The sequence below is a fragment of the Mangifera indica genome, chromosome 10 (genome assembly GCF_011075055.1).
Source record: "Mangifera indica cultivar Alphonso chromosome 10, CATAS_Mindica_2.1, whole genome shotgun sequence".
NCBI lineage: Eukaryota > Viridiplantae > Streptophyta > Magnoliopsida > Sapindales > Anacardiaceae > Mangifera > Mangifera indica.
Window position 1 is genome coordinate 11,181,499 of NC_058146.1, and position 25,912 is coordinate 11,207,410.

At 32.2% G+C, this 25,912-nt stretch overlaps 1 protein-coding gene and 1 pseudogene across 1 annotated transcript; one reads left to right on the top strand and one right to left on the bottom strand.

The window, feature by feature from the left end:
• Positions 1–7,038: 7,038 nt before the first annotated feature.
• Positions 7,039–7,689, bottom strand: LOC123226734. The gene has a single exon (XM_044651265.1). The coding sequence runs from the start codon at positions 7,687–7,689 to the stop codon at positions 7,039–7,041; it is 651 nt and encodes a 216-aa protein (XP_044507200.1).
• Positions 7,690–8,814: 1,125 nt separating this feature from the next.
• Positions 8,815–14,120, top strand: LOC123227699 (annotated as a pseudogene).
• Positions 14,121–25,912: the final 11,792 nt, after the last annotated feature.

Below are 25,912 nucleotides of genomic sequence, written 5' to 3' on the forward strand. Positions count from 1 at the left end.
ATATTTAGAATATTAATATTCAAAATATTATAGTATTTTAAATTTTAATTCTAATGATATTTTAGACTTCAAATCCATATTTAATTTATGCAAACTTTAGATTGCAAAAGAGATATAGTTATTAGAAAACAAATAAATATTTTGATGAAATTTGGGACTTTGAGCCCATATGTATATAAATATATATTCTCACAATTTTACAAACTTGAAATTATAAATAAGATATAATTACTATAATACAAATAAATATTCAAATGATATTTATGATTTCGGGTTCAGATGCATGATTTTACAAACTTCGGATTGCAAATGAGATACAATTATAATTTACATTTACAAATATAAAACAATTATAAAAATTGATATAACTATAGTTTCCTTTAACAAAAGGAAAAATAAATATAATAAAAAACTTAAATAGATTAATAATTAAAACAGTCACAGTTTGTATTATGCAAATAGGATAATATCATAATTGATATATCTATATTTGTATAATACACATAAAATAGTAATATAATTAAAAAATAACTAATATTAAAATAAATCTGACAATGTATTGAAATGAATTGCTGAAAAGAATAGTCCCCAAAAAAAAGAATTAATTTTTTGAGGTATAAATCAATATTTTAAATTTTAAAAGGCTGATTGTTAACCCTAAAAATGAAAACCCTAGGTGATTGAGATGAAAAGGTAATTTTTTAAAACTAAATTAGAAGAAAAATTGTTAATTTTAAAACTAAAGTGAAAAACTGTGATAAATTTTTTAAATAAAATTTCTAAATGACATTTTTACTTCTAATAATAGCAATAAAATTTAACAGAGTGATAAATATTTAAATTTTCAAAACTTAGCGAGTAAGAGTTTGAGGAGGAAATAAGTCTTTTAATCTATTCAATAAAGAGCCAATTATATCTTTCATGAGAAGTTACTTCATTTGTACAAGATGAGAGGCATTTAAATGCATTCCCACTGCATCAACCGATAAATAATTAAATATACAATTTTTTTTATATTTATTTTGTTATTTCCTTTATATTTATCTTGAATATATATTACAAATTTATTTTATATTTATATGTTTATATTATGTTTTAAAAAATTTTAATTTAATTAATTTAATTAATTAATATATATTTATAAATGAATGAATTTAATAGGTTCAAATTATAATTTAAACCAAACAAAATTGTATTTTTTTAGTTTGGTTAGCTTTGAAAATTTTTTAATCTATTTTTCCAGTTTGGATTAAAAATATTCTCGAAACATATTAAACTCGACTGCACACACCCCAATTACTTGATGCTTATTGCTCGCTTATGCTGGCCGGCTAATGGGATATCCACCATCTGGTGGGTAGACCCTGCCCGGCGTGCCACAGAACGTGGCCATAAAAAAAATTGGTAGTAAATAATGTTTTGATGCAAATAAAGAATTACAAACCCTTAAAAGATTAATGTTTAATATTCACAAAGCAAAACATTCTGTTGATAGTTGCTCGTCTTTTTCTATCATTACGCCAACAGAATTTACGACCTTTTTCCTTTTCGCTTTGGATTCCATCAACAAGTCAAGTGTCTTCTTCATATTTTATGTTAAGAGTCCTGACTTTTGTCTATAAACATCACCAATATTGTCTTACAACTCATTTTTACAGCTACCTCTTGAAAAAAATCAGTTTGTATCACAGCAACTGAGAACAAATGGCTGAAGGCATTCTATTTAGTGTTGCGGGCAAAATCTTGGAAGGGTTGGGATCCTTGCTTCTCCAAGAAGGCAAATTGGCATGGTGTGTTAAGGATGAGATTCAAAAACTCATCAAGACTGACAACACTATCAAATCAACACTTCTTGATGCTGAGGAGCAGCACAACAAAATGAACCAACAGGTAACCGATTGGATCCAAAGGCTTAAAGATGCTTTTTATGATGTAGATGACTTGGTTGATGATTTGGTAGATGATTTCTCTAATGAACTTCAATGGCGAGAGGTGATGACTGGAAACAAATTGGGATATGAGGTACGAATCTTTTTCTCCAATTATAATCAAATTGCATATAGTCTTAGAATGACTCATAAGATTAAGACTATTAGGGAGAAACTCGATGAGATTAAAAATGATAAGCAGTTCCACTTTTTTGAGCACCTTGCTGAAAAGGGAGTCATAAATATAGAAAAGGAAACTCATTCTTTCATACGTGTAGAAAAGGTAATTGGAAGAGATAATGATAAAGTTAAAGTTATAAGACTTGTATTGGACTAAAATGATTCTGTGAATGTTTCAATTGTTACCGTAGTTGGACAGCTTGTTCAGCTTGTTTATAATGATGAGAATGTCATAAACTATTTTCAATTAAGGATGTGGGTGTGTGTCTCTGAGGATTTTACTATAAAGACAATTGTCGAAAAGATAATAAAATTTTTTATTAATAAAATCTCTTCGGTCTTTGCCTATGGATGTTTCTCTCGTAATTAATTATGTTTTACCATGTAAATCTTGTGTCCGTTATTCCTTCTCATTATTGTTTCTCATACCAAAATATTGGAGATTTCAGTAATTTATCAAGATTTGAGTCTTTATCCTTGGATGATGTTTGGTCTAAGATATTTAAATATTATTAACATGGTATTCATAATTCACATTATATTTGTTAATAATAAAATATTTTAATAATTTTTTAAAATAAAAATATTTTTATTTTTAATTAAAATAATATTTTATATATATACTTTTAATATTTAAATACTATACATAAAAATAATTCATATAATATAATATTTTTTATAATGTAATCTCCAATTTTGTAACTGGCGTTTGCCTTATTTAATGCACTGTCGGCTATTATAGAGCACCAAAAAGTCTACAAGACTTGAGTTAAAGCTATATAAACGCTAAATCAAGTCGTTCAACGGCTTTGTCTTGTACTGTGCATTTTCAAAACACAAGCCTTTCAACATGGTCTTTGTTTACCCAGAAAGCCTTTCAACAGGGGGTGGAACCAAAAGATTCACAATTAATAGAGATAGGAAGAGTGATTGTAGCAAAGTGTGGTGGAGTTCCTCTTGTCATAATGACAATAGCACAATTACTGTCTGGTAATAATAAGGAAGATGACTGGCTGAATTTTAAGGAAAATGAAATGTCAAAGGTGATTAAAGAAGAAAGTGGTGGAGTTCCTCTTTTCATTTTCAAATGCTTAATTTTTTTTTTTTTAAATTTTTTAAATTCTCTGTCAACTGAATCTGTCCTCATGCTGGAGTATATGGATGGGATACGTTTAAATTGTTGGAAGCTATGGTGAGTTACAAGTATGGATTCTTAACACAAATGAGGAAGAAGGAAAAAAAGCTAACTTCAAAGCTTTTATTTCTATATATTCACTTCATAAATCCACACACATAACAACTGATTACAAGTCTTTTTATATACCTAAACATCAGCTATTAACCATTAAAAAAAACGTGCAGAACAGAATTCTAAACAGCAGATATTATTTCTGCGCAGCTGTTACTAAAATAGCTATAACTTTCTTTAGAAAACTTCAATGAACCTGAAACTTGCACCATTTAAAACTAGACTTAATAAGCTTTAAATCCATATTTGATTCACCCAAAACGGCATCCGTTTGCCTTCCCAAAACGTCCCTTACATTCAACGCACGTTTCTGCCCACTGCTGAAGATGAGAAGTCAAGTTTAATTTTTTCTGAAAAATTCTCAACACCCCCCTGTAAACTTGACTTCTTCACAACTCCAATCATCTCTCTAAGCTGCTGAAATCTATCTTTCTTGAGGGGTTTTGTAAAAATATCGGCTATTTGATCAAGAGTTTTGATATACTCTACCTCAACCTCCTTGTTGGTAATGCAATCTCGAATAAAATGAAACCTTGCATCTATATGCTTGCTTCGATCATGAAACACCGGATTTTTTGCAAGAGCAATGGCTGATTTGTTGTCCACCATAAGTTTAGTTGCTTCTTTTTTAGCAAAATGAAGTTCATCCAGCAATCTTCTTAGCCATATCGCATGACATGCGCCGGCAGTTGTAGCAACATACTCCGATTCACATGTTGAGAGTGTTACAATTGATTGTTTCTTTGAACACCATGAAATTGCATTTTCTCCAAAGAAAAATATAAACCCAGTAGTACTCTTCCGATCATCAATATCACCAGCATAATCACTATCACAATATCCTTTTAAGTGAGCCTCATTCGAAGAAGTATAAAAAATGCCATAATCAAGAGTACCTTTTAAATATCGAAGAATTCTCTTTACAGCTCGCATGTGTTCTTCACTTGGATTCTCCATAAACCGACTCACTAATCCCACGGCAAATAATATATCGGGCCTAGTACATGTCAAGTACCTTAGGCTTCCCACAAGGCTTCGAAATGTGGTTGAATCAATTTTCCTTACCCCATCCTTCTTGGAGAGTTTTACTCCGCACTCCATCGGGGTATTCATGGGATTGCAATCTATCATCTTAAACTTCTTTATAATCTCTCTTGCATACGCCTCTTGAGAGATAAAAATCCCGTCACTCCATTGTTTTACTTCTATCCCCAAATAATATGACATAAGCCCCATGTCACTCATCTCAAATTCTCGTGCCATCGCCTTCTTAAAATCATCATACACTTGTGGATTATTTCCTGTAAGAATAAGGTCATCCACATAAATGCACACAAACAAAATATCATTTTTTTCTTTTTTAACATAAAGTGCATATTCATGAATGCATCTTAAGAAACCATTCTCATGAAGATATTTGTCGAGGCGACTATACCAAGCCCGTGGTGCTTGTTTAAGGCCATACAACACCTTCTTCAATCTTAACACCTTATCTTGATGACCTTCAACCATAAATCCTTTCGGCTGTTCCACATATACTTCTTCTTCAAGAGCACCATTTAGAAAGGCTGACTTCACATCCATTTGATGAATTATCCACTGGTTTTGGGCCGCAAGAGCTATCATTAACCGTATTGTCTCTAAGCGAGCAACGGGAGCAAATACTTCTTCATAATCCACACCATGCTTTTGTTTATACCCTTTTGCAACTAGTCTCGGCTTGTACCTCTCAATTTCTCCTTTCGCATTTTTCTTTAGCTTATAAACCCATTTAACCCCAATTGCTTGATGACCACTTGGTAGTGTGACAAACATCCAAGTGTCATTTTTCTCAATGGAATGAATTTCTTCCTTCATAGCTTGCACCCATTTCTTGTCTTTAGCAGCTTTTTCAAAACTCAAAGATTCATCATTTGCAAATAGACAAAAAAGATTCTCACCGTCTATTCTTTGGGTAGCATCATAGAGATCCCTTATGCTTTGAAATCTTTGAGGTTGTTCGCTTGAGCTTGTTGAGGAAGAAGTGGGTGTGAAAGAAGTTGAACTTTCGCCTTCAGTCTCTTGGTCTTCATTTTCGTCTTCTCCCAAATATGGAAGAAAACTATATGTTTCTTCTTCTTGAACACTCCAATCCCATGAAGCATCTTCCTCAAATTCCACATCTCTACTAATCACAACTTTCTTGGAAACGGGATCGAAACATTTGTACCCTTTAGAGTTCTCGGCATAGCCAATAAACACCATCTTCTTGCTCCTATCATCAAGTTTTGTCCTTTCTTGTTCGGATACATGAACATAGCCAATAGACCCAAAAACTTTTAAGTGTTTCACACTTGGCTTCCATCCATTCCATGCTTCTTGAGGGGTTATTTTCTCCAAACTCCTTGTAGGTGAATGGTTTGAGAGATAAATTACACATGCAACCGCCTCGGCCCAAAACTCCTTAGGCATATTCTTACTTTTGAGCATCGTCCTTGCCATGTTAAGAATTGTCCTATTCTTTCTTTCTGCGATCCCATTTTGTTGTGGTGTTCTTGGGACCGTCATAGGACGTCGAATGCCATTTTCCTCACAAAAGACCTTGAATTCATTAGAAGTGAACTCTCCACCTCTATCAGTTCTTAGAGCTTTAATTTTGTATCCGCTTTCGTTTTTAACAAGAAGCTTGAATTTTTTAAATGTCTCAAAAACTTCACTCTTGTTCTTCAAAAAATAAACCCACGTCTTCCTTGTGTAATCATCGATGAAGAGCACAAAATATGAGCTCTTACTGAAAGATTGTGGCTTGATGGGACCACACACATCCGCATGCACAAGTTGTAAAGGCTCGGTTGCTCGCGAAAGTGACGCCTTTGGAAAACTCTTTCTTGCATGTTTTCCGAGTAGACACGCCTCACACAATTGATTCGGATGATTGATTTTTGGAACTCCTTTCACCATATTCTTTTCTCCTAGCATTTTGAGCCCTTCAAAGTTAAGATGCCCGAATCTCATGTGCCAAATCCATGAAGGATCCTTGACACAAGCTTGTAAACACTTCACTTCCACCGTTTTCACATTTAACATGAACATTCGGTTCTTTGTCATGGCAACTTTAGCAATAAGCCTATCATCTCGATTTCGAAGCCACAAATAATTGTTCTCCATCTTCACTTTGTGCCCGCTCTCTAAAAGTTGGCCGATGCTCAAAATATTGCTCTTCATTTTTGGGATATAACAGACATTGTGGAGAATTTTATGGTCTCCATCCTTTGTAGCCAAAATCACCGAGCCTTTTCCCTTAATCTCTACCTTTGTATCATCTCCAAAACGAACATTCCCAATCACTTTTGTATTCAACTCTACAAATTTGCTTCTATCTCCTGTCATGTGGTTACTTGCGCCATTGTCGAGATACCACGTGACATTTTTTTCTATGGACCCATCCTTTTGAGAAAGTAAAAGAGTATCACCTTCCACCTCCTTATGCTCGATAAAATTCGTCTCCTCATCATAACTCTTAGTTTGACATTCCCAAGAATAATGACCTTTCTTCCCACATGCATAACATTCTACTTGGCTTTTATCTTTTCTCCAATTATTATTTCTCCCTCGTCCACGACCTCTTTGAGAACTTCTATTTTCACCTTCTTGAAATGAATTTTGCTCGCCTTTTCCTTGACTACGACCATGACCACGACCTCATCCACAACCTCGGCTTCTACCACGACCTCGACCTCTTCCTCCTCTGTCATTTCCCTTAGGATTAAAGGAAAATTTTGCTTGCAAAACTTGCTCCATTGGTTCTTGTTGGGTCCTCTTCATTCTCTCTTCATGGGCTAACAACGATCCATGTAACTCGTCGATGGTCATGGACTCTATGTCCTTCGATTCTTCAATTGCCACCACCACATAAGTGAATTTTGCGTTAAGAGAGCGCAAAATCTTCTCTACTACTCTTGTATCTTCCATCTTTTCATTGAGCTGCTTCATTTGATTCACCACTGCCAATACTCGAGTAAAATAATCTGTTATGGACTCATTCTCCTTCATCAAAATCGACTCAAACTCAGCCCTTAGAGTTTGGAGTCGCACCTTCTTCACTCTATCAACTCCGACCACAGAATTCTTTAGAATTTCCCATGCATCCTTGGCTCTTGTTGCATTGGCTATCTTCTCGAACATGTCATCATCTATCCCTTGATGAATAATTGAGAGTGCACTTTGATCTTTCTTCTTTGTTCGCTGCCAAGCTTCTAGTGCAGCCACAGTTGCAGTATTCTCGTCTGCGAGATCTTCATATCCTTTCTCGACAATGTCCCATAAGCCATGAGACCCAATTATGGCCTTCATGCGTAGCGCCCATCGATCATAGTTTGTTTTGGTCAGTTGTGGGTATTGGAAAGTGATATTAGTTTTGGTCGTCATTTTAACAAGGCTCTGATACCACTTTGTTGGAAGCTATGGTGAGTTACAAGTATGGATTCTTAACACAAATGAGGAAGAAGGAAAAAAAGCTAACTTCAAAGCTTTTATTTCTATATATTCACTTCATAAATCCACACACATAACAACTGATTACAAGTCTTTTTATATACCTAAACATCAGCTATTAACCATTAAAAAAAACGTGCAGAACAGAATTCTAAACAGCAGATATTATTTCTGCGCAGCTGTTACTAAAATAGCTATAACTTTCTTTAGAAAACTTCAATGAACCTGAAACTTGCACCATTTAAAACTAGACTTAATAAGCTTTAAACCCATATTTGATTCACCCAAAACGGCATCCGTTTGCCTTCCCAAAACGTCCCTTACATTCAACGCACGTTTCTGCCCACTGCTGAAGATGAGAAGTCAAGTTTAATTTTTTCTGAAAAATTCTCAACATAAATGACTCTGAATCTCTGGAAGCTTCTGGTGTTGACCAGCAGAAAATTTTGCTTGATTTTGGGCTCACGAAGAAACTATCAAACTCTGTGAAACAAGCACTTGCAAAATGGGACTTAAGCTGCAAACTAAGAAATATCTTCAAACTATTTCTCTTTGCAAACTAAGAAATGAATATTTTTGTCTTTTTCATAGGGAGACCATGTAGCTCTTTTGTCTGCCATGGCAGAAATGGGGTTTAAGCTGCGTCTAGATATGCCTGAGCACGCTATGGAGGTCACAAATCTATCTTCCGTGAGTCCACGCCAGCAAATGAATCTCATGTATGTTTACGCTACTCTAAGATTCTCTTCTGAACTGGGATTCTCCTTGTGTACATTAAATGAAGCTAATCTCCTTGTGAACAGAAAACCAGGGAAACCATAACTCAGGAAAAGGTAAGAAGCATGAAACATATACAGGAAAAGATGCAGTTTACCCAAAAAGAAATTAAACGCTTCGATCCTGTAAGGCCATACCATCTCCCTTTTTCGGTATGTTTGTCTAAGACATTCATTAAAAATAAACGTTTATATTTTTATAACATAGTTAAACACTTTGGTTCTAGTTTGATGCCTTGCCTGGTGATTTTGTGATGTTTTCAAAAGTCCTTACTCTTCTTAGAGGTATGGTATAGAGGCCTCAATTGCTTATGTTTTTTTAACCAACTTTGCATTTTTACCTCACTGTCTAACATTGTTCAGGTCTTCATCTATGATGAATGTTCGCATTGCATATCTGGATATTATGAGACCATTTGCTGAATCTGTTTTAGAAGGGTCAGTTCATTCTAAACTTGATATGTCATTTCATTACATTTGCTACTGTCATATATCTGACTACAGTGTAATTTAACTGCTTAGAAACATGAACAAGGGACCAGCAACAAGTCCCCAGTGGATTTATGATTCTCCAACCCATTCTGAAGTGGAGGCCAAGTTCAGGAAATTCTTAGTTCAGTTGGGGAATGAGGACAAAATACTTGGAATTCAGGTCTGCATCAATTTTAATTTTTGCATGACAGCTTAATAACCTGAATGGTATCTTCCCAATTATTTCATTTTCAAAGCTTGTAATATTTTTTTTGTTTACTTTCTATATCTTTCCCTTCTACTTCTAGGGTTGTTAGTTTTCAATTATGAGTGTTGTAGTAGTCTCAGTTAACAGAGAATAAGTTGATTGAGCCTATTGACTTTTTTAGAAGCCTTCATTTTTTTTCAATTATTTAAAGTGTAACCAATTATTAGATGCAAAATAATAATAATAATAATGATTATTATTATTAAACACAACCAATAAACAATGGCAACTAATTAATGCCTCTATCCCCCAGAGAACATTGGGTGATCCAGCATTTGCAAATGTTGTTGATATGATATAAGTTGTTGAGCTACATTGTTTTTGGTATGGTGACATTTAATATGTTGCTAGAAATAGATTTGTAAGTAAATGCATGACTTTGCATATAACAAACCTGATTACCTGTATTGCTTTATAAATAATAACACTTATTTAGTCTGAAATTTATGTGACTCATCCAAAATACTGGAAGTGGAGATGTCTGCTGAATGGCTGGTAGAGCTAATCTCCAAGATCTTTAATTCATGAAAATCACCTATATTGTTGCTCAACAAAGCAGGGAAACAAAATTATGTGTTAGGATTCTAAGTGCAAGGTATAGGACTTGGATCATACAATGGAAAGTATGAGCAACTACTGTGGGGTTTATATGACCTTGGGCACTCCCATCTCAATAGCTAATTTTTCAAGTGTGATTCTTCTAAGGTTCATATCATTTGGTATCAAAGCTATCACCATATTTTTTAGTTGCAATCGTGCGGCGCAGGTAGTGATGTTATCATTACAGTGTTCACTCGGGCATCGGGCTGCAGAGCGTGATGATATGTTAAGATCACAAATGTAAGATATGAGACTTAGATCCCACATTGGAAAATATAAGCAACTAGTGTGGGATTTATATAGTCTTGGGTTCTCCTATCTCAATAACTAGTTTTTGAGGTGTGGTTCTCATAAAGTTTGTATCACTATACTCCTAGGTGGTTGGTAACATGGGTTACCTTGAGAGACTTACTTTTGTTGTAGACATGAACAAAACTTTAATCTACCTCTCTAAGATTAAAGTGGAGAGTGCTATAAATAATATGTTTATACTATTTTGATATCAAGAGAAAGTTTAATAGGAATAGGCATTTATAGTGAATACTAAAGAAAAATATGTACAGTTTGTTGGATTATTAATGAGCTTATTTCTCTATTTTTGGATGCCAAAATATGAAAGAGCAAAATTGAAGCGACAATTATTCTCAATTTTTTATGAGATTTTCATTAAGATGTCTTCAGGTTTGTGCGTACAAAGATGGTAAGGTGATTATAGATACTGCTGCTGGAGTGCTTGGTAGATATGATCCTCGTCCTGTTCAGCCTGATAGTCTTTTTAATGTTCTTTCGGTAACAAAGGGCAGTACAGCAGGATTGTTACACTCGCTTGTTGACAAAAGGTATGTTAATTTTCTTATGGGTACTATGCTTTATGTTTGTAAATCTGTATGCTTTGCTGTGCTAAAATTCTATTTGGCTGGTTATTTTATGTCCATTAATATCTATTCCCTGCAAATATACAACAGATAATCAGGTTTCTAATTTATGTTGTTGAGGTCTGGCTAGACATATTAGAGAAGTGTTTCTTTTTTCTTTTTTTTACAAGGCAAGATTTTCTGATGTTTTGGATGGTCCACTTAAACTGTATGTCAAAGGACTTTGTTATACATAGCACTTAGTTCAATATGATCCGGTAGAATTAAATGTTGATATGGTTGGAGATTTACTTGCATGACCTTTTTTAAATTTTGGTGATTTTCCTCAGTTTTTTTCTTGGACTCTTTTCAGAAATACAGAAAATATATTCTATTGAGGATCATGGTATTATTGTAATATAGTTGGACATAGTCCAAAATATAATTGCCTGGAGATAAATCTATTTCTCTACTTGAAAGAAAAGTAGAGTTCTTTCCTGTAATTGAGTAAATGAAGAAAAGATGACTATGCAATATATATTACTTGAGAACTTCTTAACCAATAGAGATATGCATTTGTAAATGTCATAACTAGCATCAAACCTTTGGTTTTCTTGTGATACACCTGCTTCTTTTGTTTATTTAAGAAATTTAGAATTAAAAAAGTAAAATCACAAGATTGGGCTACCAAAGTGTCCCTCAACTTGAGTTTTATTGACTGGTTTTACACATTGTTACCCAATATTTCAAGTTTCTAGGATTTTTTGTATAAAAAACCAAACTAATCCTTGATTCCAAAACAAAAAATCAGGGGTTAGTAAAACCGGTAGAGCATTAAAACTTTTAAGAATATGACTTGGGTTTGAGTCTTTGCAATGTTTGTGAAACCCTGAAAAAATTACTTACAAAAAAAAAAAAAGATTTCATGTCATTCATCATAAGTAAAATAACAAAAATCTTTATTTTAGGTGTCAGGATACCCCTCTATCTAAAATCTTAAGCTAGTAGGTAGGGAGGGGCTTGTTAACATTGATATTTATCCAATAGACTCTTTCTCATGGAACATGGATTTTCTTTTTCTTTTTTTCTAATCTAGTTGAAATGTAGGGATTTAAACTTTGCAACCTTTGGCAATAATATTGTGTTAAGTTACCACTCTACCTAAAAGCTTAAGCTAGATATCAACATTGATATTTAATCCAATAAGCTCAAACATGTGAGAGACCAACGATACATACTTACAAAGTGAAATAGTAAATTCTCAGATTATTCATTTTAGTTAGTGAAAGATGTAGTAATAGTGTAGACTTCAGAGCTCCTTTCATTATATTACGCTTGGTGTATTTTGAGATAATTGAATAATCCGGGGATGAAATCATATGGCTTTAGTTCACGAACTATTCTATCATACCCTATAGAATTCCAAAAAGATTCTGTGAATTTGTCAATGATTTGTACTGGGAACAAATCTTTAAACAGCAAATTGATCCATAAAGATTCTCAAATTAATGGATACTTTGGTACATGAGAGACCAGTGTGTGATCTCAATTGTCAATGTTAGTTTAGCTGTTCTTCAATTTTACAAATTTTGGCATTTTGTCTTGCAGAAAACTCAAGCTTGAGGATAATGTTGCTGACATTTGGCCTGAATTCGGATCAAATGGAAAAGATCTCATAAAGGTTTAATCTTATCCTATGACCTCTTTAAACATGCCCTGTGGTTAGCCATTCTTATGAAGGTAACTGAACACAACTTGGTTTGCACAATGCTTTAGATGAGATGGGACAGGAAAATCCCATTCAATTTACTGACTCGGATGTTTGTTTGAGTAAAATTGCTGCATTAGAACCTGAAAGTAAACCAGGCCAAAAGCAGGTCTATCACTATCTGTCTTTCGGTTGGCTGTGTGGTGCAATAATTGAGGTATTATAGCTTGCTTCTGTTGCTTTCAATTGAATATAACTTTCAACTATGGTTTCAATCAGAAGATTTATGAACCCTGAAATCTATAGATAACAAATATCTTGCCTATATTTATATGTTGATGTGTAAAGATGCCATGTGATTCTAGGTATGCCAGCTGGATTGATTGTGAGTAGATCTTTTTGCTGGCCTTCAGAGTGATCAAAGAATTTGACTATATTTTCAACTTCTCTATGTAGTCCCCTATGCTAATGATAAATTTCAATAATACAGCGAGCATCTGGCAAGAAATTTCAGGAGATTCTTGAAGAAATATTCGTTCGACCCCTAAATATAGAAGGGGAGCTGTATGTTGGAATTCCACCAGGTACTCGTCAAACTCCACTTTCTTAATCTTCTCATGTTACTTCGTACAAAGCTTACAGGTACATGTGTACAAAATTATATTCTAATAAAAAGAACAGAAATTTTGTAGTCTAGAGTAATCAATGACATTATGATGCCTTTCAATGTCTATCCTTCAGGTGTGGAATCTCGACTTCCAACTCTTTCAATAGATGAATATGATCGCATAAAGTACTCGGACACATCTTATTATTCTGCTCTACCCCCTGAATTCCAGCTTGACAAAGTTGCAGAGATCATCAACGCCTTGCCAGTTTTCTTCAACATCTTGTACGTTCTCCGTGCTGTCATTCCTTCTTGTAATTTACATTGCTCAGCTCGTGCAGTCGCACGCTACTCTGCAACTCTAGCTGATGGGGGAGAGATTCCACCCCCACATTCCTCTTTATCCAATCCACCGCTTGGCAGTCACCCTCACATCCCCAAATTTCCTGCACAAGAGAAGTCAAAAAAACCAAAAGGTAAGAAAAACAAGGATGTGCCTTCTGCTTCAGAGAACAATACAAATAATAAGGGTAAAGATCTAGTGGTTATGATAGCACTAGGCCCATAAATATTGGTAGCAAGATTTTTAATAACCCTAGAATCCATGATGCGTTCCTGGGTGTGGGTGAATATGAGCATTTGGCCTTGCCAAATGGGCAATTTGGACTGGGGTTTAAGAGGAATAAAGCTGCTGATGGATCAATTATCGGTATCGGGCACTCAGGCATGGGTGGATCAACAGGTTTCTGTGCATAAAAAACAGATTTGCTATAGCAGTGTCAATGAATAAAATGTCATATGGTGCTACAAGAATCATGGAGTTGGTTTGTTCAGAGCTCAATATCCCACTGCCGGTGGAGTATAGTAAAGTCAAGGACTTTGACAAGCCTCTCACTCGCTGAAATTGAGTATCTCATATTCCCATTTTATAAATTATATCCTCATCTTATATTGCTTCCACAAAAGCTGAATAAGTATACATTTCAATCAAGTTATGATATTGAATGAGAGAAAGTTGTCATTATTTTATCATCTGGGTCTGGGGGTTGGAATTCACAAGTTTAATTATTTAGTGAGATACTGATATATTGGCAAAGCATTGTTGAGTGATAATAGCCAAAGCAACCTTATTAACAAAATTGATTTCATTGCATTGTTGAAAGTTTTACCTGCTTGTTTCAACTTAAAGAGATGTTTGTCATGTCGATTTGTTGTTGGAAGTGTTTTTGTAGAGTTTTTTATCCCCTCGCATGCTAAATCTTCTATAAGTATGCAATGTGCTCAAGGATGTTTAAGGAATTATTTGGTTTGTCAAGTTTTAGATGGAAAAAAATAATTTATTTTGTAATGACCTAGTGTTATAGAAAGGAAGAGAGAGAGAGAGAAATGGCTGTGCTATTGAGTAGTAAGATAGTTATTTGATAAAATTTTATATGAGAATATCGTATATTTACAATTTATTTTATTAAGGATGGATTTGAGTCAAGTTGACTCGAATTCAATTATTAACTCGATTTAAATAAGTTTGAAATGAACTTAAATTAGCGAGTTTGAGCTCAAACTTGAACCTAAGAATTTTGTATTATCTAGCTTAAGTTTGAATTTGAGCTTACGGGGTATTCAAATCGTCAAGCATATGAACATAAAATTTTTTTATATAAATTCATTAAAACAATGTCATTTTAGTTATTTTTTATTTGATTACAATATCAAACCAAATTTTGGACCGTTACCCCTAAACCCTTAATTTTTTACTGCATAATCTCAAGGAAAATTATAATGTAATTTCCAACTTAATTAATATATCTCTAATGTATCAAATTGCACAAAATGAACAAGTTAATTTTGAAAATAATTTTGTGGTGTCATGGAGGACTTAAAGGTCTTTTTGTATGGCCTAAATCTAACACCCAATTAGTGGCATGAGAAGTTTGATTATGCATTTCTATGTGATGGTTTTTCTTCTATTGAAATACATAAATATATTTATTCTAAACTAGTTGACGATGAATGTGTGATTATATGTTTATATATATGTAGATGATATGCACATTTTTGGTACTAGTCTTTAGATAATACATAAAATTAAAGGATTTATAGCTTCTAACTTTTAGTGTTATTTTCAGTGTGAAATTAAAAGGAAGAATGATAAGATAATGCTATCTCAAGAACGTTATGCAGAGATATGTTTGGACATTTTGATGTCACACTCAATTGAAGAAAAACCAAAGTGATTTGTAGCTCAATATGATTATTCATATATTATTAGGAGATTAAGAAAATATGCACACAATTCTAAGTATGATCATTCAACTACATTGGTCAGACTAATGAAAGATGTAACTAATTATAAGTATGTGATTTTTGATGAAAAGTCATAATTTACTTTATAAATAGAAGTTAATCATTTCTCTACCCTTAACATCATACTAACAATATAACACATTAATAGCAACAACTTACAAATAGAAAAAATTAAGTTATTTTTATCCATCATTAAATAAATAAGTTAAGTGAGAGAAATCAATATCTTCTAAATTCTTCATGAATTCTCTTTATGTTTTATATATTTCAAAATACAATGGACCAAGATATATTTATCTTTCTTCAAACTATGTGAAGAAATATGAAGTTTAAGATTTACAGGTATAATGATTTGATAGTTAACTTATCTTCATGAATGAAATCGTGATTTACATGCATATGATAGTTTGATGTTTAATTGTTTGTTTATAATAATTGTAATTATGACTTACATGTGGTATCAAAGCATGTTTTAAAAACTCTTGTTTTTCCATTAAAGATTGTTGATTTAATATATAGTATAAATTAAATTTGTTTGATTGCGTATAGAAGTAATAATATTGATTTGTGTATAAATGTAAAGAATGAGTCTTTGTATTACATAGACAAATGTGACATATTCTTCATCTTTTCTTTTCTAAAGAACGCATAATAAATCCATTAGAATTTGTAATATCCTTAGTTATGCTCTAGAGGCACTAGTGTCATTTTCCTAAATTTTCATTTTTGACTGGTCAAATCTAGGTCAAAATCAAAAATAGAATTCTAATTGGGTTAAAAATTAAAGGGGGCTTGGATTTGGCCACCCAAATATGTATTGACAAAAAATAAAAAATTAAAAAACAAAAAACAAAAATAAAACCCTAAATGAGGTGGGATGTATTGCATATTTAAGCAAATTCCCACTAGGTTTAAAGGTGGATTCCACCACTTTTCCTTCCCCATTAAAGTAGCAAATTAAAGAGCAACGTTCTGACAACTAAAGGGAAGAAATTTGACAGGTAGGGAACTTTCTCTAACAACCAAAATCTTGAAGAAGAACCAACCTGTTGCCAACTTTGTTGGAGCAAATTTTAGGTGAGTAGGGACATCACTTTCTTCTCTTGAATTTCATGAATCTTGGCCTTGTTTTATGCATGTTTGGGGTTAATTCTTGTTGGCTTTATGCATTGGACTTTTGTTTTAAACCTTGGAAAAAAAAACACTTGAATCCTAAATATTTATGGATGAAATATGCATTTATAGTGTGTGCTTGTATATGTTGTGTACGTGTTTTTTTTTTTTTTTGTATGAATTGTTAGTTTGATGATGGCCCCTTGGATGGCTTCTTGATGGCTAGAATCCCATGAATGAATACATGGTTGTATGTTGATTGCTTAATTTTGCTAAACATATTCCTATTTGATCTAATTCTAATCAGATCTAATTCTAATTTAATCTGATTTTGATTAAGTCTGATTTTAATTTGCTATTTATTATTTTTCCTATTTCATAGGATTAGAATTCCAGTTTAGTTATTTATTATTTTCTTATTTCATAGGATTAAGATTTTAGTCTAGTTATTTATTATTTTTCTATTGTATTTGGATCCACCTATGACAGGTTGACCTGACTTATTTACAATTAAATGCCTAGGTGGTAGTTAGTGGGAGTTGAGAAAATGGTTGGTAGTTGAGGAAATATTTAAATGTCCCAAAACTGCAGAAACAACCTTCCCTGTGCAAAAGAATTGAACACTTTTTTTTTTGGTTCTTCCTCTCCTCCCAACACCAAAATACATAAGCTCCTCTCTTAACAAAAATGCAAGTACATGAAGCAAACTGTGTTGTGGATATGAAAGTAATAATGCATCGTATGTTGTAGATCATCCAACAATTAATTCGATGCAATTTGAGAACAAAATTAATTGTTTTCATAATTTATAGAATTGACATTATTTTCCAACATTGGTATTAGAGTCTAGGGTTGATGAGTTAATTTTCCAACATTGATATCAGAGCACTATTTTGACACATGAAAGCACTTGGGACCATCTTTTGGTGCGTGACAACTCATGGATTATTACTTCAGATGTGTCAATGCGTATGAATGCTCTCTTCCAATGTGCGACAACTATTTTATACTCAGATCAATGCGTGGAACAAAATCAATGGGTCCTATAGAATGTAAAAGCAAGTAATACCTCATTTCAACTTATACAAACACATATCGGTATTTCAAAACACATGTTTCTAATTCATGCAAGCATGTTGACTAAGGACCATTACATATAATATAAGATGTGATTAACTGATAATTTAATATATATAAAATAAAGATTTAAACTCAAAAGTAAGTCATATTCTCTTAATTGGAAAAGAGATGAGATATAGTCTAATTATATTCATGCATGACCATTAGACTCTCGTAATAAATGATATTAGTTGAGACAAGAATGTGAAGAACTTTTGGGATTATATGGATACATTATAACTTGCTAAAGAGTTGCGTCTAGTAATAAATATAAAAAAAATCCACTACTTTATTACTATTTCCAAATCAATGAAATATGAGACATTTGGCCTATCATAAAGACCTTATCGTGAATAAAGTAACTCAAAGAATTGTATGAGATGATGAAATAGTCGTAGTCATAGTTGTGTTGCATTTGTTGTGTCATATATTATAAATGTTAAGTATGAGAATTCCGAGATTTATAGGATTTAATGAAATTCTCATCTAGAATTAATATTGGCGCAATTGGATTGAATTTTAAAATGTCAAACATTTGAGCCATGAAAGATGATTGGAAACATGGTGAACTTTTGATTTTGTGCCTTATGTGAGATATTTTAAATTTTAATGTGCAATTACGATAATTGTTGTGTATGTAATTGCAATAATTAATGTTATGTCTGATATTTCTTTATGATCTAATTAACAAGTCATTCTAGAAATAATTTATTTGAATAAGGCCAAGAAACTGAATAGGGATAATTATAACGTATGATATTTAAAGATACATTATATCTTATATGAGCAAAATGTCATCAAGGTCGTAAATAAGGTTATGAAAGAGCTATAGCTGACTAAGAGGTAGAAACTTGAATAGTGTCATACACAAACATGACGTAGACACAAATCAAGCATGTAAGAAGAAAGATTTCATTGCGTGTGGTATCTCGACCTGTTCAACGAATAACAACCTAGTATACTAGTACTAGTAATACCCAACTGCACATGTAATAAGAATGGTTTTGAAAGAAAAGTTTGGAGGAATTGTAATCCCCAAACTAAAGTAGTTGATTGTCAAATTTGACATATATAAGAAGGTCTTCAATAATTTGATAAAACAATGTCTGAAGGATATTTCAAATATGATTACAAAGTCGATTTCAACTAGACATAACTTGATAGATGAACAATAGATTCATGTAGGAATACGATATTTTTCCGATAGTTAAGAACATATGAAAGCTCATATGACCCATAATAAGAATATAAAGACTTTTATTGATATTTCTCACCGCATTGAGCTAAAGGATGTGTGCCTTGAGGTAGTTAGACTAGGTACTCATACATACATTACAGAGCCAAGTTCCAAGAGTTATTTATGGCTTCAAATGTAAGTGGTACAAGTCTAAGAAAATGAAGGAGGTTGCATAAGGCTTAAAGTACAAGAACAAGTAATTAAAACGATATGGAGTGATAAACATGTTCGAAGAAGAGACAAAACCAAGATGACATGTCACAATTATAGCAATAAAGGTTATTTCGCTTATGAATGCATGAAGCCAAAAAAGATATTGTCTCATTAATTTCTAGTACTATACAATTAATTGAGTCTCATTCTACATGGACTTTAGATTTAGGAACCACAAACTGTGTAGCCCATGATAATGGGGTTTATATGGAATTTCATTGAATTTCAAAGAGACAAGATGGATTTATATAGGCAACAATTCTAAGGATGTAGTAAGAGGAATAGACATATGTAAATTAGTTTTACAAGGTGGTCAGATCCTATACCTACATAAAGTCCTATAAGCTCTAAATATTTGATGAATTTTTTTGTCTTAGTACTTGTTCTACTTAAACTAAGATATAATTGGATTTTCTTTAGGAACTTGGTCAAAATATATATGATAGTATTGACGTCTATGGATTTGGTTTGTTATTGAATGGTTTTTATAGGTTTAGACACCCTTATTATGATAATGATAATGCTAGTTTTTCATTATTTTTTACTCCAAAGGTATGGATGTGAATGCAAATAAATGACATGATAAATTAAAACACAGTGGCCAAGATAGAATGAATAGATTGTCTTATGAAGGTTTATTAGGAACTATCATATAACTTGAACTGCCTATATGTGAGTATTGCCTTATTAGAAAAATTACTAGAAACCCATTTGACAAAGCTAAAAGAGCTTAACTTTCTTTATAATTCATATACTTAGTCATATGTGGTCCTATGAATGCTAAAGCAAGACATGTTGCCTCATATTTCATTACTCTTACATATGAGTATACTCGATTTGGTCATATTTACTTTATCTCCTATAAGTCAGAAGCAATAAACTGTTTTAGACAATATTAATTAGGTTGAGAATCAATTAGGAAAAAGGATAAAAGCTTTAAGAACTAACTAAAGTTTTGAGAATTTGTCTGAAAACTTCAAGGAACTGTGTAATGAAAAAGGAATAGTAATACAACTAATAATTCCTAGAACTCCATAACAAAATGGTATAGCAGAGTAGAAAAATTGAACTCTAATGGAAATAGTTAATTTAATGATGGCGCAGATAAATCTTCAACATCACTTTAGGGTGATGTGTGTTAACTGCGACCTATGTACTTAAACGAGTGTTTATTAAATCAGTTACTTTAACTCCCTATGAGTTAGTGACAAGTAGAAACCTAAATTAAATTAATTATGACTTCATAGGTTAGTAGCGTTTATCCATGACTCTTCCCTATAAGTTTGAAAAATTGGGACTAAGAGAAAGAAACATATTTTTATAAGATACGTTGAACACCCCAAAGGGTATGTGTTCACTAGGAAGGATTCCACTGGAATATTAATTAAAATCATATCAAAAGATGTTATATTCAAAGAAGATGTTTTTCCTAATTGGTGTGATACTGATATAAGTCTTCACTTATATGAGATGGAAGAATAATAGGGATAAGTACATCTCAACGACCATTAGTTGAGTCTCAAAAGGTAGTATCTATACTTGTTCTAGATAGTGGGAGCAAATGAGATTGAGCTCCAACCTATTTTGGAAGCAATAATTCTTAATTGTTTGCCTCATCTATCTCAACCTAGTAAAACAAGTGAGATTAAGTTCTAATATATTTCAGATAGTATGAGTGATGGCCCTCCATAACATAGGAGTAGACATCCAAAAGTACCTAAATGACATTTTAAAATTGAAAACGAGGTTTTCATAATCACTCCCCAAGATGATGAAAAACCAAATTTGGAGTTTGGTTGATTTACTATTGGGTCGAAAGCTATACTCAATAAATACAACTTCATCTTGTGATAAAAAGCTATACTCAATAAGAAGGTATAGATAACTAAGAAATGTTTTTGTAAGTTGTAAAATTCACTTTAATTTGTTTGATTCTAGCTATAATGAAACATTTGATTTAGAGTTGCATCAGAAGACTGTCAAGACAACTTTCCTTAGTGGAAAGCTTGACAAAGAAATATATGCGAAAAAATCTATAGATTTTGTTATTACAGGTAAAAAAGGCAAAGTGTGCAAACTTTAAAGATCGACATTTGACCTGAAATAATTATCTAGACAGTGGTACATGAAATTTCACAAGGCTATAAAATCTTATGACATTAAGATGATTAAACATGACTATTGTGCCTATGTGTCGAAGTTTGATGATAAATTTGTAATTTTATCTTTGTACATAAATAATGTGTTAATAGTTGAAAACGATTTGAAGTAATGATGACTATTAAAGGTTGATTATCTATGAATTCTGACATGAAGGATACAGGCATGACATATTACATATAAAGAATTGAAATCAAAAGAGATCATTTAAAGAAACTTTTGATTTTATCATAAGAGCATTATATTTAAAAAGTAACTAAAACAATTCAGCATGGTAAACTGTAAACCCATTGATACTTCTGTGCCAAAAGGCGAACTATTCAATCAAGAGATATGTCCCAAAACTCAAGATGAAAGAAGAGAAATATCAATAGTATCCTATTTTAAATGTCGTCAGATGTCTTATGTATGCTATGGTGCGTATATGCTCAGACATTTGTTTTTGTTATCGAGTTGGTTAGTCGATATTAGTTAAATCTTGAAAAAGAGCACTAGAACACTAAACCTATTTAAGATGATTAAGATATTTAAAAGGTACTATGGATTATTGTTTATGCTATCAAGGATCAAATTTGTGTTTGATTGGCTTTTTAAATACCAGTTGGGAAGGTAATTTAGACCAAGACAAACCTATTTCTAGTTATTCTTTCTTACTATAGAAAGGTCCATATCATAAAAAAGTAAGAAATAAACAAGCATAGTCTTATCCATAATAAATACCAAGTATATAGCCTGTTTAGTGATTGTGCAAGAAACTATTCAGTTACGAAGATTCTTACTGAATTTAGGTGTACAAAACAATATTGTTTGAGTAATAGTTGTTCACTATCATATCAAGCCTGGATAGCTTTACAAAAGATCCTAAATTTTATAGAAAAACCAAATATATCGACGTTATACATAATTTTATGATTAACATCATTTCCAAGAGGAAAGTGAGCGTACAATATAAAATTACATATCATATAGTCACTGATCCTTTGACTAAACTTATTCTAAGAGATGTATATCTTATCTCTAATTGCATAAATTGTGATTGATAAATTGTTAAACTTATATATTGTACTAGTGACACAATGTTAAAACCATGAATTCAAGATCATTTTTGTTTTTGAACTTGCATCCTGAAATTCATGTTATTTCACTGTATACACATCATTTTACTTGAAAGTTCAATAAAATTATAATGTCACACAAGTTTAAGATTGGCTCACTCACACGAGTAGTCACTTTTGGTGTTGAGAGAGTGTGCAAAGGTGAGACATGTTTCTTGAGAAAAGTAGCGCTGAAAGAGTGCAAAAAGAGAAGACAAGTTGCTCAAGAAATGAATTATTAATTGAAATGTCGTCTTGATGATTAATCAATATGAGGTCATGAATAGATAAAATTGATAATGACTTTGGATTCCCCTTGTCCAAATAACGTTTTACAATCAAATGTGAGTTCTTAATTAATATTTGTAAGTGTGAAGATGATCAAGAACTTAAGTAAGGTGCTAAGTGTAATGACTAAAATAAGATCTATACATCGTTGATGTAATGACATTTATAGAAAATATACACTGTAACACATGTTTCATACCATGGGTGTATAAATGAGTTGACTAATTGAAATAGTGAGAGGATGAATCTCTGCTTATTCACTATATGAGACTTTATGAGTTTCACCTTATTTCGATACCTTTAGACTCTTTACTGTTATTTAATATTTACTCTTAATGTTTATTACTCCTTCCAACACCAAAATACAAAAGTTCCTCTTCTCAAAAAAATGCAAGTACATGAGCAAACTATGTTGTGGATATAAAAGTAATAATGTATCGAATGCTATGGATCATCCAACGATTAATTTGATGTAATTAATTATTTTCATAATTTACAAAATTGGTATTATTTTCAACATTTTCCTATTTTATAGGATTAGGATTCTCGTTTAGACTACATTGTAATACTATATATTATACAATATTAATTTGATTTATAACCCAATACATAATTCTACATGGTATTAGAGTGGTTAATATCCATTTTTGGCCTTCAGTTTTGAAAACTAATTTTTCATTTTCCCTAGCCCCTACTCCCGTCTCTTTCATGATTGAGCCTTTGTTCTTGTCTCTCTCATAATTAAGCCTTCGCTCTAGTCTCTCTCATGATTGAGTCATCACTCTCGTCTCTCACATAATTAAACACTAGCTCTCATCCCTCACACTATTGAACACCTATTTTCATCTATCTTTTAGTGGTTGTTTTCTCACCCATACTATTGATGTCCTATCATTTCTCTATTTTTGAAATGAACCAAGTTGTTTGTTTACTGTTTGTCTCTTTTTTCTTTTAATGGCTAATTTGAACCTTTTATCAATCACCATTAATTCTACTACTATGGTTTTATTTTCAATCCCTATTGTCTTCAATGGTTTGTGATTCTCTTTTTGGAAACATCTTTCTTCTATCTTCAGTCCCATGAGATTGAGCCAACATAAGCCCAGCCTTTCTTTCTAACGTGTTCTCTTTCTCCTCAAGCAATTGACTTTTTAGCTTCTGTCTCCAATTGTAGCTTTGAGAGCTCCTGCTATAATTATAGGGGAGTGTTAAACATATTCCTATTTAATCTAATTCTAATCAGATCTTATTATAATTTAATCTAATTCTAATTTAGTCTGATTTTGACTTGTTATTTATTAGTTTTCCTATATCATATGATTAAGATTCCAATTTAGTTATTTATTATTTTCTTATTTCATAGGATTAGAATTTCAGTTGAGTTATTTATTATTTTTCATATTTCAGAGGATTAGGATTCCTGTTTAGACTACATTGTAGTACTATATATTATACATATTTGGGCTAGATGACAAGCCATATTCAAACTAGAAAATCTGCTTATCGGGGATGTCAATGACTTTTAAAAGGTACTAATGAAAGTCTCGCACACGCTCTTGAACATAATGCAATTGAGTCATGAATCCAAATTGGAATTTGAGTTGAAAAATATGTTGCAAGTTGCCCAACTGCATATTTCATAAGAATGCATTATACGAGTACTAGTAATACCGAACTATTTCAACTTATGGAGATGTGTGGGACCATGTTTTGGTGTGTGACAGCTTCTGGATTATTGCTTCAAGTGTGCCAGAGGGCATGAATGCATCCTTCCAATATGCGACAACTATTTTATGCTCAGATCGATGCATTGAACAAAATCTATAGGTTCTACAAAGAGTAAAAGAAGGTAATATCTCATTTCGCCTTATGCAAACACGTATCGATATTTCAAAACATATATTTCTAATTCATGCAAGCTTGTTAACTAAGGACCATTACATATATACATATACAAATACATATATAATTAAGATTTAGACTAAAAAGTAAGTCACATTCTCTTAATTGAAAAAGAGATGATATATAGCCTAATTATATTCACGCATGACCATTAGACTTGCGTAATAAATGATGTTATTCAGGACAATAATGTGAAGAACTTTTAGGATTATGTGGATACATTACAAATTACTAAAAAGTGGCGCATAGTAATAAATATAAAAAAAAAAAAACACACTACTTTATTGCTATTTCCAAATCAATGAAATGTGAGACATTTGGCGTATCATAGAGACCTTATTATGAATAAAGTAACTCAAAGAATTGTACAAGATGATGAAATGGTCCTAGTTATAGTTGTGTTGCATTTGTTGTATCACATATTATAAATGTTAAATGTGGGAATTTTGAGATTTGTAGGATTTAATGAAATTCTTATCTAGAAATTAATATTAACGCAATTGGATTGAATTTTAAAATGTCAAACATTTGAGTCATAAAAGATTATTAGGAATATGGTGAACTTTTGATTTTGTGTCTTATGTGAAATATTTTAAATTTTAATGTGCAATTATGATAATTGATGTGTATGTAATTGCAATAATTAATGTTATGTTTGATATGTCTTTATGATCTAATTAATCAAGCCATTCTAGAAATTATTGACTTGAATAATGCCAAGAGATTGAATAGGGATAATTATAACGTATGACATTTAAAGATACACTACATCCTATATGGGCAAAATGTCTTTAAGGCCGTAAAATAAGGTTATGGAAGAGCCATAGCTGATTAAGGGGTAGATACCCAAATAGTGTCTTACACAAACATGATATGACATATATCACGCATGTAAAAAGAAAGATTTCATTACATGTGGTATCTTGACCGGTTTCGTGAATGATAATTTGGTATAGAGTACTAGTAATGCCCAACTGTATATGTCATAAGAATGATTTTGAAAGAAAAGTTTGGAGGAACTACAATCTCCAAACTAAGATAGTTGATTGTCAAATTTGACATATATAAAAGGGTCCTCAACAAGTCGATGAAATAATATTTGAGCGACATGTCAAATATAGTTATGGAGTCACGTAGGAATACGATATTTTCCTGATAGTTGGGAACATATGAAAGTGCATATGACTCATAATGAGAATATAAAGACTTTTGTTGACATTTCTCACTGCATTAAGCTAAAGGACGAGAGCTTAGAGGTAGTTGGATCAAGTACTCATGCATACGTTGCAAAATCGAGTTCCAAGAGTTATTTATGGCTTCAAATGTAAGTGGTATAAGTCTAAGAAAAGGAAGGAGGTCACATAAGGC